Source organism: Emys orbicularis, chromosome 4 (genome assembly GCF_028017835.1).
Source record: "Emys orbicularis isolate rEmyOrb1 chromosome 4, rEmyOrb1.hap1, whole genome shotgun sequence".
Lineage (NCBI taxonomy): Eukaryota > Metazoa > Chordata > Testudines > Emydidae > Emys > Emys orbicularis.
Window position 1 is genome coordinate 135,871,662 of NC_088686.1, and position 20,716 is coordinate 135,892,377.

The window sequence follows — 20,716 nt, forward strand, 5'->3', positions numbered from 1 at the left end:
TTTTTTAACTCCCACATACAAATATTATATATGTCTAACATACCCTGCCTCAGCACAGGGGGCTAGATTTGACCTCTTGATTCCCCTTCCAGCCCTACATTTCTATGATATAATGTTTGCTTTGTAGTGCTGGGCTCCAGACGGTTTAGTAATCCTTTTAAACAAGCGAGCTCCTGTCTGCTCCATTTCTGACAACCAGACCCAAAAAATCCATCTAAAGATACCTCAATGAGCTCTGTCCAGTTGAAGAGATGTGGTCACGCCTTGAAATAAGTTTATGAAATACCATAGAAAGGAAGTTTATAAATGTTTACAAGTAAAAAGTTAGTACTTCGGTGGGCAGATTTTTCCAGTGAGTTAGATAATTGTTTTGCTTAATTTCTTTTCTCTATGAAATTTTGAAACGAAATGAAGGAAGGAAGGAAGGAAAGTGAGATGCAGACTCAAAAGCTCCGCAAACCAACTCCGCAGTATAATGAAAGTGATAGAGTTATTTTGTAGACACACAGCGATCACAATCTTTGTAGATACAATATACAAACCTCTACAGAAGCCACATTATATTCTGTCTAAAAGACGGATGTCTGAGTTATTACAGAATTAAAAGTAAGAACCTATAATGATTGATGGGGAATAGCTCAAAATCAGAGATGTCAATGAGATGTCAATCCCTTTTCTGTACCTTCCACAAAAAAAGCATTACTTTGATTTCCCCCCCAATTTGATATTAAAACTGTCAGATTATTATTTTCAGTCCCATCAATAACCCCTCCCCAAAGGCAGTTTATTATTCCAAGTACAAGACAATTACAGTTTAGAAGAGTTATAGTTTTTAAGTTAGATATTTTTTAATTGTATGAATTCACCTTACAGTAGCTGTTCTCAAAAATATATGTAACAATTATAGGAACTTCTTCCATATCCAAGTTAGCTGAATTCCTAGAGCTACTTAAAATGTAGCCTCTTGTATAAACAAACAGGATTTGTAGCTCCCACTCCCCAGAATCCACAGTGAGTTTATGGAATATATTTTGAACACTTCAAAAAGATTTATGGAGCTACTATGGATTTCTGTAGTGTAATAGAGGTTTCTTTTAATCTCGCTTACTAAAAGGAAGACTTTGCACAAAACCATCCACCTCTAAGAGATTAGTAAATTTAGTGACAAGCATTATTAAAATCATCTGCAAATCAATCAGGATACTCATTTGCATATGTCATTTTATAAGCTGATAGTTAAACAGATGCTTTTCTAGCCTAAATGATGCCTAGGAGACTGATCAAGAGAGGCAGATGTAGGTGTCATTTCAACCATTTTATGAAGAGTCAATGGACCCCTTTAAGGCTCATAGATATGGTCCAGTTCTTACATTAACAGAGAAGGGGTGCATAGGGGACTTTTAGGTAATAACCCTGTGGGGAACCTCAGACTTTACCCTCCAGGGATGCCCTGTAGACCCAAAGAGGGAGGAAATTCCTTGTCCTCAGAGCCAAAAGGAGATCCCTTCAGTTGCCCACATGGAGCCACCAGACCTTGCTCCTTCCCACTTAAGCTCAGGAAACCAGGGGCTGTGTGTATGGAAGAGAAGCCCAAGCCCAACATCCCCACACTGGACACCTGTTTCCAGCTGGATGGCTGTGGGGTTCGACTTACTTTTTCTGGGCCTTGTCCTTCTTGGCTTTGGTCCGTTTCTTCCGGGCCTGTAGCGCCAGAACTGGGGGAGAGAAATGCAGACTGATGAGACGGGGTAGGGTGAAAAAGGTGGGAGTGAAGCCTGCAGTGGGAGATGCATACTAGAGGAAAACAGAGGTTTGAGGGGGCAGGGAGCATGAGGTGGGGAAGAAGCAGAGAGACAGGAGAGGACAGGGGATGTAAGGCAGGCAGACAGACATGAGGGGGCACACCCACGGGGGTGGGGGGAAGGCAAGGCAGACAGACAGGAGGGGGCAGGGGGCACACCCGGGGGGGGGAAGGCAGACAAACGGGGGGGGCAGGGGGCGCGCCCGGGGGGGCAAGGCGGACAGACGGGGGGGCAGGGGGCGCGCCCGGGGGGGCAAGGCGGACAGACGGGGGGGCAGGGGGCTCGCCCGGGGGGGCAAGGCGGACAGACGGGGGGGCAGGGGGCGCGCCCGGGGGGGCAAGGGGCGCGCCCGGGGGGGCAAGACAGACAGACGGGGGGCCAGGGGGCGCGCCCGGGGGGGGCAAGGCAGACAGACAGGAGGTAGGGGACGGCCGGACGGCGCTGCCTGCGAGGGTGCACGTGTCGGGGGGAGGCGGCCCGCCAAGCCCGGCCCGGGAGAAGGCGCCGCGCTCACCTTTTCGCTCCATGGCGGCCAGAGCCGGTAGCCCCCACTGCGCTCCGCGCGTGCGCTCTAAAGCATTCGTCTGCTTCTGCGCCTGCGCCGGGCTAGGCCGCGCCGGGAGAAGCATGCGCACTTTCGGTATCTTCGCGCGCCGCTGCACGCGCCACCAGATGTCCTCGTCGCCCTCGCTGGTGCCGCTCGAGCTCGAGGCCGAGCTCGTGAAAAAGGCCCCGCCCCCTGGCTCTTCCGAGCGCGTCCGGCAACGCCCCCTCCGCCGGAGGGGGAGGAGCGGGGACCGCTGGGTAGGCTCCTCCCCCGAGCCCAGCCCCGCCTCCAACTGGTCCATGGTTCCGAGCGCATGCGCAACCCCCAGAGGGCGGAAGGGATCCGACTGACTGAAGGGGTGGAGGGCGGGGCGGCACAGGCAACGCGGAGCACGCGCCGGCCTGTGAGCGAAGCGCTGAGTGTGACGCAAAGCTGGCGTTGCACCGCCCCCTGACATCTCCCCGCAACGCACAATTTGAAATACAGCCCCCGGGGGTATTACCCCGTGCAGGAGTGACCAGGGCCCACAGTGTAGTGCAGACGCCTAATGCACGCGTTCCACAGTGCACAATTCCATGCACCCCACAGCACACAATACAATCAGTTTACCCCACTGCAGAGCCCACCCTCCCCCATACACACCGCAGTGCACGCTGCCCCCCACATTGCAGTACACACACTGGTGCACATAGTGTAACACCCTAATGCACACAATCCACAATTTGGGGGTTGGACTAGATGATCTCCTGAGGTCCCTTCCAACCCTGATATTCTATGAATACAAGAAGCAAAAGATACAGTACACCTCACACAGTGCAATACACACCACATACATGCTGCACACCACAGTGCACACAAGTCATAATATACATTACACATACAGGACAACGCACACATCACAATATAGAATGCAAAACACACATTGGTTGGTCCTTAGGCATTACCATAATAAACATGATTAGATGAATCCAATTACAATACAACCACATAATATATGAAATACACAGACGATACCTTACAGTATCTCATTCATCATGCACAAAAAGTCAGTGAATTATAACTTTGAGATGTGGCTTTTATTAATATGGTTTCTGTTGAGCAAATGTTTGTTTGCTTTTATGTCCATTTTTCTTTCCATTTCAAACACATTTGTGATTACGTCCTGTGACATCACAGAAATGCATGCAGGGATCACACATAACATTAAAGGGACAGGGCTAGTCTACACTACAAAGGAGTTGCTGGTATAACCCCATAATGGAGATGCAACTTATAGGGGGAAAAGTTATTTTGCTGGTGTAGTTAACCCACCTCCCCCAACGACAGAAGCTATAGCGTTGAATCTACACAGGGAGTTTTGCTGGCACAGCTATGTCAGACTGAGAAGTATGATTTTTTTTTTCACGCTCCTGCAATAGGTGTGGCACTAAATATTTGTAGTGTAGCCCTGGCCACCATCAAGTTGAAATCTTGCACAGTTTTTTTAAGGCATGGCCTACATTTGTACATTTTGCTGGTCTAGCTATGTCAATTAGGAGTATGAAAAAGTCATAACCCAGTCAATATAGTTAGGCCGGCAAAGGTCCTAATGAAAACTGCAAAAAAGTCCTTTTATTGGTATAACTCAGGGGTCGGCAACGTTTGGCACGCGGCTCGCCAGGGTAAGGACCCTAGCGGGCCGGGTCAGTTTATTTACCTGCTGACGCGGCAGGTTCGGCCAATCGCGGCCCCCACTGGCCACGGTTCGCCGTCCCAGGCCAATGGGGGCGGCGGGAAGCCGCGGCCAGCACATCCCTTGCCCGCGCCGCTTCCTGCCGCCCCCATTGGCCCGTGACGGCGAACCGCGGCGAGTGGGGGCCGCGATTGGCCGAACCTGCCGCGTCAGCAGGTAAATAAACTGGCCTGGCCCGCTAGGGTGCTTACCCTGGCGAGCTGCGTGCCAAATGTTGCCGACCCCTGGTATAACTTATTTCATTTAGGAAATTGGTATAAGCAAAAGAGGGCTTGCTAGTATCTTTCTACTGGTATAGTTATACTGACAAACCCGTTTTAGTGTAGACAAGGACTAAGTTAAAAGTAGTTTTGGGACCTAGACCTTTCCCCTGATTCACCCTACCAGTTTTTTTGGATTTATCACCACATCTTCCTATTTTTAAAAATGTGCCCTCCCACCCCATTACTTGAAATAACCACCCACAGCAGATTGTCTATACCAGAGAAAACAATGAAATTAACTATAAACCAATTGCTACCAAATGCACAAATATAAGTAAACTAAAAAATTTTTTTTTTACTTATTCTCGGTTATAATAATCTTATGTTTTGCTTATGACCGTAGTAGGTAAAGAAGTTTTCAGACAGAATTATGATTTTTAATTTGACAGTATCCCTTTAAATTAAAAAAACAGAATGCATAGAGGTCAATATGACTAAGATGGAGTCTTACAATTTCTGGGTTGCCAGTTATAGCAGCCAGGTGAGTTGTTGGCCATCTCCTACCAAATGAACTTAATGTAAATCCTTGTATTCTAGTACATAATTAATGTCCTGGTCAGAGTATCCAGTATTTGCCCTCCTAAAGAATTCACAATCTCTTCCTCACTTTTATAAATAAAGTTTTAGATCAAGGTAATTTATATATAATCTTCATGCCTGAACAGATTTGGGCACCTATTGGCACAGCTGTTAGATTCACACAGGACTAAATGTTAAATAAATGTTGGTGTTTATAATAGGAAATGGTAAACTTTGACTCCAGGGTATTTAATCAGACACTGAATATACAAGTTCAATGTAAATGTTAGTAATTTTGATATATTCAGTGTTGTTGTAGCCATGTCGGTCCCAGGATATTAGAAAGACAAGGTGGGTGAGATACTATCTTTTATTGGGCCAACTTCTGTTGATGAAAGAGACTTTCAAGCTTACACAGAACTTGATCTGGGTAACATATTCAGAGCGTCACAGCTAAATACAAGGTGGAACAGATTGTCTAGCCTAAGTATCAATCACATATTTTAAGGGACCATTCAAGGTAAAGTGGCCCATTAACATCCTTTCAGTCATAAGGGTTAGTGGGTTATAGATTGCTGTAATAAGCCATAAATCCAGTGTCTCTGTTCAGTCCATCATTTTTAGTGTCTAGCAAAGTTATGAATTTAAGGTCCCAGGCTTGTCTTTTGAAAGTTTTGTGCGGGTTTCCTTTGAGGATGAGGAATGATAGGTCAAATATGGAGTCATCACTTTGTGAAAAGGTTTACCCACAGGTGATATGTTTTGTCTTTTATTATTTTCCTGTGCGAGTTCATTCGAGAGCGTAGTGATTGTCTGGTTTCACCCACATAGTTGTTATTGGGACATTTAGTGCTCTGGATGAGGTACACCACAAGTTGTGATAGGCATGTGTAGGACACATGGATCTTGAAAGGTATGTTGTAAAGGGGTGCTGGACATTGTACCACTGGAGTTATGTCTACAAGTTTTGTATCTGTTGTTCTGGCGGGGTCTGGTGCCACTTTCAGTTGGTGTGTCTTGGGCTGTGAGGAGCTATGTTTTATTTTAATCCTATAAAAATCTTATAACCCTGTTTTAAAACTCTGATGTATTCTCAGCCTTAACTCTGGCATAATACAGATTGTAGTCTGGGATTTTCATCCTGTTTATACAATGATGCCATCATCACAGCTCCAGCAACAATGCTTGTTAGTTATCTTCAGCCATATAGGGCCAGCAGAGGGAGTTCAAAACATTGGATTGGTAAAATCTATATATGAGCAACATGTATTTTGTTTTTATTTCTAGGCAACAGAGTTTTAAAAACAACCCAAACCTAGAAGCCATTGTAGGAGCAGAGCATTAGATTAGATTATAAACATTTCCAAGGTAAGGCAAGTTTAGAGCCCAAGGTATGTCCATATGTAACTTTAAGACAACAGTTAAAGTATTTTTCACTGTTTAAAGTTGTTGTTTTGTTGTTGCTTATTACAAGCTCCTGGGATCCCAAATCTATTTCCTTACAAAAATTTAGCTTCTCATCTATTAAATAAATGTATGTACTGGTCTCTTTAATCTCTATAGCATACTGTACATACGATGGCACACTGAGGCCCTACTCCTGCAATGGGGTCTGCTGTTCCTGCATTTGTAACCAGTGACTGGGACGCTTGGTCTAAACAAGATGTGTGTTCACACACAACTTGATCAATAGTCTGTTAGTAACCATGGTAGCCACCTTTCTCTCATATTTCCAGCAGCTTAGGTGAAGATGTGGTTTTCTTCCTGCCACCAGTTTGGCACTGATTTTTTTAAACAGTGTAGATGGTCCTCTAGCTATGCCTGTGTGTAACTGGTTTGACTGGTCCTCCTTCCTCCCAGCTCCCTGTGCAGTATGACATACTAGAGTGCATTGCTGCATGAATTTCTGCTGCCAGTCTGTGTGCATGTCCCCTTAACACTGTGGGGCCTCTGTATTGCCTTTTCACTTGTGTAGTCATTTATTCAGTTTATTCTGCTCTGGTGGCATTTGACCCCCTCTTTGCATTGGACTAAGTTACTATATTGTACAAAGCAATGGAAATTCAGGACCTGAATCTCCTATTTAGGTGCCATGCCCAGACTTCCCCAGCACACAATGATACAAACAGTTAAACAGCATGGTAGCACATACATAGTTCATGGTGATGTGTGAAAAAAGTTGCAGTGTCAACAAAACACAACTGTGTTTGTTGTAACTGGGTCAGACGAGACTGTCACAACCTGGTTACAAGCATATGATTGTGTAGACAGACCTTTGGACCCTGACTTCCATTGCCCTGCCTTTTAAGTGGTATTGGTGCAAGGTACATGCTTTCTCACACAACAAAACTCTACCGGGTGATCTGTGCCTTGGTTAAACACAGGAACCTTGTGCACAGTTTTGGGATTAGTGTTAAGGCATTGCAATGACTAGAGAAGAAAAAGACCAGGAAATAAGAAAGTGCCTGGACTCCCACTAACTGAAAAGTACATGCCTTGCATAATTAATACACATATATTTTAGAACTGTTTTAAAATCATGTTGATGTTTGAAGTTAGCACATCAGTGCACCAGTTGTGGAGTGGAAAGGGCATAGTCACACCTTTGCTGCTGGTATTGTTTATTCTTTGCAAGGGTGGTTAACAGGCCAAGAGTACTCCTCCCACATTTGCAATGGGAAGGCTCTTTGCATTGCAAAGGGCTAGTAGCATCACTCATCTTGAGTCAAGGATGCCACAGTACAACCCATAGATTCTGAAAATTAAGGCCTTGCTTGTTGTAAATTTTGTATTGCTCTGTTTTGATTGGAGCTGCCACTCATGAAGGGACTTGACTTGAAGCCACTGTACAGAAACACCACAAGGGAAGCCTGTGTACTATGAGAGTTACTCAACACTGTTAGAAAGACAGGAAGAATTTAAAGCTCCATTCACAAGTATCAGAGCTGTGAGACTGAAAGCTTCTTCCACTGTAAGAACCTTTTACCGTTTCACCTTACACAGATACAGTACCATGTCCTTCCTCCAGAAACTCCCTGGAAGCCGTAAGAATTTAAATTTTAAAAGTCTGGATGATTTACTAATGCAAGTGACATTACAAATAATTAAATATCAACATTTCTATGCACCCACATATAGTTAAAACTTAACCGCCAGGAACAGCCCAGCAGTGGAGGAGTCCTATATAGTCTCCCTGCTACTGCTCCACATGGAGAAACCGCACCATGCACACAGCAGAGGCTGGAGATGCTCTCAAAGAGCGAAATTCATGCTGGAGCACAGGACCAGTACAGGGACTATGCATTGTTTAAATCTAATTTATGGTCTCACAAAGGGACTTAAATGGTACATGGACCTTGTGCTGATGAATTTCACCCTCAGTCCTTACTCTAGGTACTGAGGCCAGGGAAGAATTCCCTGCATGTGCACATGGTAGGGTCTTGAGATGTGCATCCCTGATATAGCAAGACTGCTCCTGTTCCAAATAAAACCCCAGCATGCGCCATTATGGTGATGTCACAGTTTCACCAGTCTATTGAGTATGAAGCTGGTACTCAGATAATACAACTGAGAAGTTTGTTTTTTTCCACTTGCCACCTATATCTTATTCTAAAGAAGCCATTTTTTTTCAGCTCTTAATAATGAAACTGAACTAAATGTCTCCATTTGTTGCTGTCTCAGTGAATGTCTACCAAAAAGAGAAGCAAATAACATAATTCACTGGCAGGAGGTATTAGCAGGACTGGAAAAAAAGTCAAAGTATTGAGTTTTTACTGAATACACTAGGCAACTTTAGCAAACTATCAGTGATGAAATGCTTTTTTCTAGAGCAGTGTTTCTCAATGACCAAATCCATGGACTGGCGCCGGTCCCTGAGATCTCCCTGACAGAGTTTAGGAAGGCAGCAAGTCCTGGTATCAAAAAGGTTGAGAAACACTGTTCAAGAGTGTCACCTAATTTTGCATGCATCTGAGGTTAATGAAATAGCATGTGTGCAATCTGCTGAAAACTGCAAACGAGATTTAGTCCCTAAAAAAAACAACATGCAAAAGATGTGCCGTGTTTGAGGATATTTAAAAAACTACAAAGAATTTCAGAAACATGTAAAAATTCATTTAATGGCTCCAAGTTTTATAGTTAATTCACTACAAAGGTTAAAATTGCTGCTAAATAATCCCTCTGTTTGAAAGCCCTGAAGGGTAACTTCATAAACTGTGCTAGTTTCCTTAAACCAGCAGAACCATTGGATGGACTGGCTAGTTGGCTACTTCAATAACTTTGAAAGAGACAAAGGCAAAAAACCCCACCAAAATGCAGGCAAGAACTACCTGAACTGTGCTATATCAGCACCTCTCCCCATTTACTGGACTAGGATTCCCTGTCAGCTCTTGTGCATCTCAGGGATCTCTGGCATATTTCCACTTCTGCTCCCACTCCTCATCTCTGTCACCTGGTTCAGGGGGTGGAGCATCATACTGTTGGAATACGTTCATCTCTGTTTCACTCTGGAGTGAATATGTGCGGAAGAGATCGGATATTGGCTCTTCATTTAAGAGTTCGCTCCTGGTAGTCTTTAAAGAGGAAATATCTTTGTTGTTACCGGAGTGCAGACTTCTCTCCTGAAACACACACAAACAATGCCTTCTAGTGAGCTGCACAATGCGCGAGATATTGGAATGAAAAGCCCCCCTGCTCCCTTGCATTTCCCTTGATAAGACTGAAGTGATCCAGCAATAATTTAGAAAAGAATAAAACTTCTGAATTGCCCTGACAGGGTCCTTGATCTAGCAGCCAAGAGGAGATGCACTAAAATTATGTCACCAACAAGACCATCTTCGCCATAACTCACATACTGGTTCACCCCCTGCCAACATACACAAAAAATGATGTATTTCACCCTAATAATAATATCGTCTTACACTTCCATTGTACTTTTCATCCAAAAGGATCCCAAGGTGGCAGCACAAAGTATACATACATAGCGGTCACTTTACCAACCAATGAAGTGCAGCAACCTCTTGTGGGGGGAAAGCAGGAGTGAGGGCAGGTCTACACTTAAATCACTGTCCGCTGTAGCGCTTTCATGAAGATGCGCTACACCGACAGGATAATCCACCTCCGCGAGAGGCAAGAGCTATGTTGGCGGAAGATCTCCCACCAACATAGTGCTGTCTACACCGGCACTCAGGTCAGTATAACTACATCGCTCCAGGGTAGGGATATTAATTATTTACACCCCTGAGTAGTTATACTGAAGTAATTCTGTAGTATAGGCCAGGGGTTAGTTGTTTAACAGCACACATCAATAGTATACAACAGTTTAGGAAGGGAAGTGGGAAAAAAAATGCTGCATCTAATTGAAATTGCAGGATAAGTGAAGGGAGGCTGAATTTATCTAAGTAGGCAAGGATGATGGGATTAGTTCCTTGATTTTTCAGAAGTGTCATGGTATCTTTCCTGAATACGAGTGGTCTTCATTGCAAGACAATAACGCATTGTACTGTTGTCAGTGAGATAAGCCAAAATTTCTGAAGGCTTTCAGCAGGCAAAACTTCCATTGACTTCAGTGGGAGTTTTGCCCAAATCAAAGACTTCAGGATTTGGCCTACAGCGAACAGAAAATTTTCCAAAATTCATCTTTGGTTTGAATTTAAGCAAGGTGAATGTAATGTCTAAAGGATTTTTTTTTCTGGGAAAATCAGAGGGTATGGAAAATAGGGACTGACTTCTAATATCCAAAATACCTCCCGTCACCCTTAGCCACTGTGAATATTTTTTAAGGACTATGAAACCTGTGCTGATGTGATCTTTAAAGAATAATACTTACCTAATTATCTACCAGGGAAAGTAGATAAGTCATTCCTGTGAGAATTAATTGGTTAATACTCAGCACTTGAGTACTACTTTACAAATATTATTATTTAAAACCTGGCAAGAATCCAAGTGGAATCCTCAGTTAGCCAGCTTCTTAGGCCTGGTCTACACTAGGAGTTTATGTCGAATTTAGCGCCGTTACATCGAATTAACCCTGCACCCGTCCACACCACGAAGCTATTTAGTTCGACATAGAGCTCTCTTAAATTCGACTTCTGTACTCCTCGAAAACGAGAGGAGTAGCGCTAAATTCGAAATGGCAATATCGAATTAGGCTAGGTGTGGATGGAAATCGACGGTAATAGCTCCGGGAGCTATCCCACAGTGCACCACTCTGTTGACGCTCTGGACAGCACTTCGAGCTCGGATGCTCTGACCAGCCACACAGGAAAAGCCCCGGGAAAATTTGAATTCCTTTTCCTGTCTGGGCAGTTTGAATCTCATTTTCTGTTTGGACAGCGTGGAGAGCTCAGCAGCACTGGCAACGATGCAGAGCTCTCCAGCAGAGATGGCCGTGCAATCTACTAGAAAGAGGGCCCCAGCATGGACTGATCGGGAAGTCTTGGATCTCATCGCTGTGTGGGGCGATGAGTCCGTGCTTTCAGAGCTGCGCTCCAAAAGAAGGAATGCAAAGATCTACGAGAAGATCTCTAAAGCCATGGCAGAGAGAGGATACAGCCGGGATGCAACGCAGTGCCGCGTGAAAATCAAGGAGCTGAGACAAGGCTACCAAAAAACCAAAGAGGCAAACCGACGCTCCGGATCCCAGCCCCACACATCACGTTTCTACGAGGCACTGCATTCCATCCTAGGTGCGGCCGCCACCACTACCCCACCAGTGACCGTGGACTCAGAGGATGGGATATTGTCCACGGCCGGTTCCTCGTCGGAAATGTTAGTGGACGGGGAAGATGAGGAAGGAGATGAGGAGGACGAGGCAGTCGACAGCGCTTGCACCGCTGATTTCCCCGACAGCCAGGAGCTCTTCATCACCCTTACCGAGATCCCCTACCAACCATCCACAGCCGTTACCCCGGACACCGAATCAGGGGAAGGATCAAGCAGTGAGTGCTTAAAACATCTAAACATTTAATTTTAACATAACTGGAATATTTATATTGTTAAGAATGGGCTTTTCATTCACTCATGTAAACATAGAAACTTTTATTTATAACAAAACAGGAATATTAACTCTATCAGCAATTGGGTGTTCATGATTTCTTTGGCTTATTCAACTATTTAGTCCCAACTATGTACAAAAAATCAAATAATGTCCGGATTTTCATGATTAGGCCACCACAGGACGCTCCACTCTGTAGTCCCTTCTACTGCAGTTAAACGAAAAGACGGTCAATATGCCCGGGAATTGACAGAGAGTCCTCCTGGGATAGCTCTGCATAGCTCTCCTGGAGGTACCGCTCAAGCATGCGCATCAGGTTCCGTGGCAGGGCGATCTTGTTCGGTCCACCGTGGTAACACACGTTCCCACGCCATGAGTCTATTAAGTAGTCCGGGATCATGGCACGGCACAGCATGGCGGCATACGGCCCTGGCCTCTGCATGCTCTCCCGAAGCATCCGTCCCCTCTCGCTCTCCGAGATCCTCATCAGAGTTATATCGCACATGACGCCCTGCTTTAAATTAGGGAGGGGAATGTTAGTATTGGGACTGCTTTACAGCCACGCGGTGGAGGCGGCAGAGGGGCAGCATACAGGGATCTTTCCCGGGGACAGCCGCAAGGTGGTGGGACAGGGGCAGAGCTCATGCTTCCCTGATTGCTGCCAGCAGAGAGTGGCCTTGCTTTCAGTGCGAAAGGAGCCCAGTGCTACTATTACATTTTTAAGCTGCCACAAGTCTACGGCTTACCATGTTTTCCTGCAACAAAAGTAGAGGTGTCCTGCAATGCTTCTCTGATCGCAACTGCAAGACCCCAGGCACTGAAGGCGAGGGCCGAAAATTCGACCTTGTCCTGAGTGCGCATGTGAAAGGTGCAGTGCATGGTGTTGTTCACAGAGAAAGACTATGTTCTTTGTTAGCAACTTCATTTATCTGTCTCAGGAATTCACTCCCTTTTCCCCATTCCCACAGACACATCTGCGACTGTCTCCCAACCCAGCCTGGCATCACACTCCCAGAGGCTAGCGCAGATTAGGAGAAGGAAGAAGAAGACGCGTGAGGACATGTTTTATGAACTTATGGACTGCTCACGAGAGCAGGCAGCCCAGACGACACAGTGGAGGGAGAACTTGTCACAAATGCACAGAGCAGTCATGGAACGGGAGGAGAGGTGGCGCCAGGAGGACCAGCAGGCTACTCAAACCCTGCTTGGACTAATGAGGGAGCAAACGGAGACGCTCCGGCGCCTAGTGGATGTTCTGCAAGACCGGAGGCAGGAGGACAGAGCCCTGCTGCTGTCTATCTCTAACCGCCCTCCCCCGCCACCAAGTCCCACACCCCCCTCACCAAAAGTCCAAAGAAGGAGGGGCGGCAAGGGCCGTTAAAACTTTCAGTCAGCCCCTGCACACTGCTGCAGCAATGTAAGGCTCTCGTTCCACAAAGTTTGAAAAGTCCTTTCCTACCCATATCACACAAGCCCCCGTCCAAGTTTCCTCCCCCCCCTTTTCATGTGCGGTTCATAATAAAACATCTGTTTCTGTTAAGTACTGTTTCCGAGAGTGTCTTTTAGAGGGGATTCTGTCTGAAGGGGGGGAAGGGGTTTGTTACTTGGACAGGACAGTCACCTTTAGCAGGCTACAGAGGCGGGTGCAGGTCCAGCATCAGGACGCATACATAGTGCAGTCACCAGTTACCCTGGTCAGTCTGGGAGGCGGTTTTCATGTTCTGGGGTGCGGGGGGGTTGATCTGTGACTTTGTGGCGGGGGAGGGCAGTTAGAGATCTTATGCCGCGGTCCTTATCCTGGATCACAGAGCCACGCAGCAGGGGGTCTGTAACCCTCCGCCCCCTGCCAGAAAGTCACTTGGCCGACACATACACGCAGTCCCGCCCAGGACTGCTGGCAGGCTCCGTTGAAACAACCAATCCAGCACTGCGGAGTCTGTCATTCCAGGAGTTTAGAAGCATCATTTGCATTAAAACAGTAAACCCGCTCCCCACCACAGTCTGCGTCCCCGGTTTAAAACATTCCCGCGAAAACAGTAAGAAAGAGAACCTTGTTCATTAACAAAACGGAACAGATTTTATTTGTTGGGAAGGTGGTGAAGGGGGTATGTAACTTGGAAGGATAGTGAACAGTAACTGGGTAAGGAAACGGGGGCAGGTTCAGCATCTGTGTCCACAAACTAAACAGTCACTGGAGACCCTGCTCAGTCAGGAACCTGGCTTTCAAAGCCTCCCTGATGCACAGCGCGTCCCGCTGGGATCTTCTAATTGCCCGGCTGTCTGGCTGGGCGTAATCAGAAGCCAGGCTATTTGCCTCAACCTCCCACCCCGCCATAAAGGTCTCCCCCTTGCTCTCACACAGATTGTGGAGCACACAGCAAGCAGCTATCACAATGGGGATATTGGTCTCGCTGAGATCACAGCGAGTGAGTAAGCTTCTCCATCTCCCCTTGAGACGGCCAAAAGCACACTCCACCACCATTCTGCACTTGCTGAGCCGGTAGTTGAAGAGTTCTTTCCCTGAGTCCAGTGCGCCAGTGTAGGGCTTCATGAGCCAGGGCATGAGCGGGTATGCAGGGTCCCCGAGGATCACTGTAGGCATCTCCACATCCCCAACAGTTACTTTGTGGTCCGGGAAGTAAAGACCTTCCTGCAGCCGTCTAAACAGACCAGAGTTCCTGAAAACCCGAGCGTCATGAACCTTGCCAGGCCATCCAACGTTGATATTAGTAAAACGTCCCCGATGGTCCACCAGTGCTTGCAGCACCATGGAAAAGTATCCCTTTCTGTTTATGTACTGGCTGGCCTGGTGGTCCGGTCCCAGGATAGGGATGTGAGTCCCATCTATAGCCCCACCGCAGTTTGGGAATCCCATCTCGGCAAAGCCATCTATGATGAGCTCCACGTTTCCCAGGGTCACTACCTTTGATAGCAGTAGCTTGACGATTGCCTTGGCTACTTGCATGACAGCAACCTCCACGGTAGTCTTGCCCACACCAAAGTGGTTCGTGACTGACCGGTAGCTGTCTGGCATTGCAAGCTTCCAGAGGGCTATGGCCACTCGCTTCTGGACAGTCAGGGCTGCCCGCATCCGGGTGTCGTTTCGCTTCAGGGCAGGGGACAGCAACTCACACAGTTCGAGGAAAGTTCCCTTCCGCATGCGAAAGTTGCGCAGCCACTGGGATTCATCCCAGACCTGCAGCACTATGCGGTCCCACCAGTCCGTGCTTGTTTCACGGGCCCAGAATCGCCGTTCCACAGTATCCACAAGACCCAGTGACACCGAGATGTCCTGGGCGCGGGGTCCCGTGCTTTGTGAGAGGTCGGAGCTAGTGTCCGACTTCATGCCGTCACGGTGGTGCCGTAGCCTCCTCTCCTGATTTATCTGCAGCTGCCTCTGGTAAAGGTGGATGAGAAGCTGCGAGGCGTTGAGAACTGCCACAACTGCAGCGATGGTCGCAGCGGGATCCATGCTCGCACTGCTGTGGCGTCCGCGCTGTCAGTAATCAGAAAAGTGCGCGAACTGATTTCCCGCCGGCGCTTTCAGGGAGGGAGGGAGGGCGGGAGTGACGGACGGATGACGACAGGCACCCAAAAGCACCCTCGACACATTTTTTTACCCAGAAGGCATTTGGGGCTCGACCCAGAATTCCAATGGGCAGCGGGGTCTGCGGGAACTGTGGGATAGCTGCCCACAGTGCACCGCTTCCAATATCGACGCTTGCCCCGTTAGTGTGGACTCACAAAGTCTCACAAAGTCGAATTACTGTCCTTAGTGTGGACACACACGTTCGACTTTGTAATATCGATTCCACATAGTCAAATTAACTAAAATCGAAGTACTCTCGTAGTGTAGACATACCCTTAGTTTCAACATCAGCAGTTGAGGGTGTAATGTGACAACACATGAAAATGTATAGTCCAGTTGATTTACCTTAATTCTGTAGATCAGAGTATAAAGATGAAAAGACTTTTCAGACTGAGTCCCTCTCTCTGTCACCCAACATAGCCCACAGTCAAGGCATGATTTTTCCTCAACAATATATTCTTTAGTGATATGCTGCTGACAGAACTGATCACTAGGAACTTTTTCTGGTATTCATTCTAAATTTATCTTTGCTTAGTTTCATGCCATTACTCCTATATGACCTAAACAATTTGGGTCCAATTCTCCTCACTAACACCACTTTTATACTAGTGTAAATCCATTGACTTTCATGCTCGTGATTTACACTAGTGTGAGAGAAGAATCAGGCCTTTCCTCTCACTCCTTGGGGTTTAATAATGCTTAGCATATACATATAGCCTGTTACAGGGTGGTACTGTTTTCCTGAAACCGCTACACTTTGCTAGCACGTTTTGATCCTGCTGGGAATGGATTAAGTGGTTTCTGATGACTCAATACTGCAAATGCTTCATTATCTCAACTGCATATCAGAGAGCTAGCAGAGGTTTTTTGGAGAGAGAGAGAATTTAGGTTGTGGGCTAAGCAGTCCCTGAGGTAGGAATCCTAAGAGCAGCCAAGCTTGGGAAAAGGTTTTAACAGAACTTTATCTTATTGTTAATTTCTTTGTTAAAGCCAATCCCCAGGAAGGGGATAAATTTGACTTTACACAGGGTATGTCTACACTACGAGAGTAGTTCGATTTTACTTAAATCGAATATGTGGAATCGATATTACAAAGTCGAACGTGTGTGTCCACACTAAGGACAGTAATTCGACTTTGTGAGTCCACACTAACGGGGCAAGCGTCGACATTGGAAGCGGTGCACTGTGGGCAGCTATCCCACAGTTCCCGCAGTCCCCGCTGCCCATTGGAATTCTGGGTCGAGCCCCCAATGCCTTCTGGGGAAAAAAATGTGTCGAGGGTGGTTTTGGGTAACTGTCGTCATCCAACCGTCACCACCGCCCTCCCTCCCTGAAAGCGCTGGCGGGAAATCAGTTCGCGCACTTTTCTGGTCAGTGACAGCCCGAACGCCACAGCACTGCGAGCATGGAGCCCGCTGCAACCATCGCTGCAGTTATGGCCATTGTCAACACCTCGCAGCTTATCATCCACCTTTCCCAGAGGCAGATGCTGAGAAATCGGGCGAGGAGGCTACGGCAGCGCGGTGAGGACCTGAAGTCTGAGAGTGGCACAGACCTGTCACAAAGCACGGGACCCCGCGCCGAGGACATCATGGTGGCAATGGGTCATGTTGATGTTGTGGAACGGCGATTCTGGGCCCGGGAAACAAGCACGGACTGGTGGGACCGCATAGTGCTGCAGGTCTGGGATGAATCACAGTGGCTGCGAAACTTTCGCATGCGTAAGGGAACTTCCCTTGAACTTTGTGAGTTGCTGTCCCCTGCCCTGAAGCGCAAGGACACCCGGATGCGAGCAGCCCTGACTGTCCAGAAGCGAGTGGCCATAGCCCTCTGGAAGCTTGCAACGCCGGACAGCTACCGGTCAGTCGCGAACCACTTTGGCGTGGGCAAATCTACCGTGGGGGTTGTTGTGATGCAAGTAGCCAACGCAATCGTTGAGCTACTGCTCTCAAAGGTAGTGACCCTGGGAAACGTGGAGGTCATCATAGATGGCTTCGCCGCGATGGGATTCCCAAACTGCGGTGGGGCTATAGATGGAACTCACATCCCTATCCTGGGACCGGACCACCAGGCCAGCCAGTACATTAACCGAAAGGGCTACTTTTCAATGGTGCTGCAAACACTGGTGGACCATAGGGGACGTTTTACAAACATCAACATCGGATGGCCGGGCAAGGTTCATGACGCTCATGTTTTCAGGAACTCAGGTCTGTTTAGACGGCTGCAGGAAGGTATTTACTTCCCGGACCACAAAATAACTCTTGGGGATGTGGAGATGCCTATAGTCATCCTCGGGGACCCAGCCTACCCGCTAATGCCCTGGCTCATGAAGCCCTATACAGGCGCCCTGGACACTGAAAAAGAACTCTTCAACTACCGGCTGAGCAAGTGCAGAATGGTGGTGGAGTGTGCTTTTGGACGTCTCAAGGGGAGATGGAGAACCTTACTGACTCGCTGTGATCTCAGCGAAACCAATATCCCCATTGTTATTGCAGCTTGCTGTGTGCTCCACAATCTCTGTGAGAGCAAGGGGGAGACCTTTATGGCGGGGTGGGAGGTTGAGGCAAATAGCCTGGCTGCTGATTACGCCCAGCCAGACAGCCGGGCGATTAGAAGAGCCCAGCAGGACGCGCTGTGCATCCGGGAGGCTTTGAAAGCTAGGTTCCTGAGTGAGCAGGGTAACCTGTGACTTAAGTTTGTTTACAGAGAAGCTGAACCTGCCCCCGTTTCTTTACCCAGTAAATGTTCACTATCCTGGTAAAGTTACATACCCCGTTCACCCCCTTCCAACACATGTTTAAAAATAAAATCACTTGAAATTTGTTAATGAACACCGTTTTCTTTATTACTGTTTTCGCGGGAAAGTGTTGAACCTGGGACGCAGACTGTGGTGGGGAGCGGGTGTAGTGTAGTGATGCAAAGGACGCTTCTAAACTCCAGGAATGACAGGCTCCGCACTGATGGACTGGTTGTTTCAACGGAGCCTGCCACCCCTCCTGTTCGGGACTCTGTGTGGGGGGGCTATGTGACTTTGTGGCAGGGGGAGGACGGTTACAGATCCCCTGCTGCGTGGCTCTGTGACCCAGGATAAGGACCGCTGCATAAGATCTCTAACCGCCCTCCCCCGCCACAAAGTCACATAGCGCGCCCCCCCCACCCCAGAACATGAAAACCACCTCCCAGACTGACCAGGGTAACTAGTGAATGCAATGTGTGTGTGCCCTGCTGCTGAACCTGCCCCCGCGTCTGTACCCTGGTAAAGGTGACTGTCCTGTCCAATTACCAACCCCCTTCCCCCCCTTCAAACAGACTCTCCTCTAAAAGAACATGATGGAAACAGTAATTAACAGAAACGTATTTTTTATTAGCAACTACACATGAAACTGGGGGATGAAACTGGGACGGGGGCTTGGGTGAGGCGGGAAGGAAAGGACTTATCAAATTTTGGGGAATGAGAGCCTTCTGGTACTTGAGCAGTCTGCAGGGGTGGAGTGAGAGTTTTCACGGACTCTGCCGCCCCTCCTTCTTGGGACTTTGGGTGAGGGGGGTATGGGACTTTGTGGCGGGGAGGGCGGTTAGAGATAGACTGCAGTGGGGCTCTGTCCTCCTGCCTCCGGTCCTGCAGAACATCCACAAGGCGCCGGAGCGTGTCCGTTTGCTCCCTCATTAGTCCAAGCAGCGTTTCAGTCGCCTGCTGGTCTTCCTGCCGCCACCTCTCCTCCCGTTCCATGTGTGATCGGTGCGTTTGGGACAAGTTCTCCCTCCACTGGGTCTGCTGGGCTGCCTGGGCTCGGGAGCAGCCCATAAGTTCCGAGAACATGTCCTCCCGTGTCCTCTTCTTCCTACGCCTAATCTGCGCTAGCCTCTGGGACTGTGATGCCAGGGTATTTCGGGAGACAGTCGCAGCTGTGGGATGGGAAAAAGGGAGTGAATTCCTCAGAAAGATAAATTTTTGGTTGAACAAAGAACATAGTCTTTCTCTGTGAACAAGACCATGCACAGCACCTATCACATGCGCACTCAGGACAAGGTCGAATTTTCAGCCTTCGCATTCAGTGCCTGGGGTCTTGCAGTGCAGATCAGACAAGCGGGACAGGACAGCGGAATTTGGGTAACAGGCTGACATGGTAAGCCGTAGACTTGTGGCTGCTTAAAACTTTAATAATAGCACTGGCCTCCTTTCACGTTCAAAGCAATGCCAGTCCTGCTGCCAGCAATCCGGCAAGCATGAACTCTGCCCCTGTCCCACCCCCTCGCGGCTGTCCCAGGGAAAGATCCCTGTATGCTGCTCCTCTCCCGCCTCCACCACGTGGCTCTAAACGGCCGGTTACAGTTCTGTAAAGGAACAGGCAAGCAGTCCCAATACTAAGATTCCCCTACCTAATTCAAAGCAGGTCACCATGAGCGACATCACTCTGATGAGGATTTCAGAGACGGAGAAAGAACGGATGCTTCGGGAAAGCCTGCAAAGACCAGGGCCGTATGCCGCCATGCTCTGCAAGGCTATGATCCCCGAGTACTTGCTTGTCTCCTGGCGCGGAAACGTTTCCTACCACGGAGGACCCAATAAGGCCGCTCTCCCCAGGAACCGGATGCAAAGGCTTTCCAACTACCTCCAGGAGAGCTTCGTGGAGATGTCCCAGGAGGATTTCTGCTCTATCCCCGGACATATAGACCGGATTTTACTGTAGCTGCACTGGCAGGGACTAAACAGTAGAGCACCTAGGGCAAAACAATCATGCTAAACCGGACATTGTTAGATTTTTTTTTCAGTAGTTGCACTGCCAAGGACTGAAACGTGAAGCGCCTAGGGCAAAGTAATCATGAAAAACCCATTGTTAATATTGTTAATATTCCTGTTCTGTTAAAAATAAATGTTTACATGTTTAAAACACTTACTGACTGATCCTTCCCCTGATTCTGTGTCCGGGTTAACGCCTGGGGACAGTTGGTAGGGGATCTCTGTAAGGGTGATGAAGAGATCCTGGCTGTCGGGGAAATCAGCGTTGTAAGCGCTATCGACTGCCTCGTCCTCCTCATCTCCTTCCTCATCTTCCCCGTCCGCTAACATGTCCGAGGAACTGGCCGTCGACAATATCCCATCCTCAGAGTCCACGGTCAGTGGTGGGGTAGTGGTGGCGGCCGCACCTAGGATGGAATGCAGTGCCTCGTAGAAACGGGATGTCTGGGGCTGGGATCCGGAGCGTCCGTTTGCCTCTTTGGTCTTCTGGTAGCCTTGTCTCAGCTCCTTGATTTTCACGCGGCACTGC

The 20,716-nt window shown here is 47.9% G+C and overlaps 2 protein-coding genes across 2 annotated transcripts in view; both read right to left on the reverse strand.

Annotated features, from left to right (window-relative positions):
- SRPK1 (SRSF protein kinase 1) overlaps nucleotides 1–2,650 on the reverse strand; it is a 44,425-nt gene extending 41,775 nt beyond the window's left edge. Inside the window, exons 1-2 of the mRNA XM_065402343.1 lie at nucleotides 2,317–2,650; nucleotides 1,655–1,715 (exon numbers count right to left, since the gene is read on the reverse strand). Of these exons, the coding sequence (XP_065258415.1) occupies nucleotides 1,655–1,715; nucleotides 2,317–2,650 (395 nt within the window). The remainder of the gene's footprint in view (nucleotides 1–1,654; nucleotides 1,716–2,316) is intronic.
- A 6,610-nt stretch (nucleotides 2,651–9,260) lies between these two features.
- Nucleotides 9,261–20,716, reverse strand: part of SLC26A8 (solute carrier family 26 member 8) — a 38,805-nt gene continuing 27,349 nt past the window's right edge. The window contains exon 20 of the mRNA XM_065404143.1: nucleotides 9,261–9,482. Within this exon, the coding sequence (XP_065260215.1) occupies nucleotides 9,261–9,482 (222 nt within the window). The remainder of the gene's footprint in view (nucleotides 9,483–20,716) is intronic.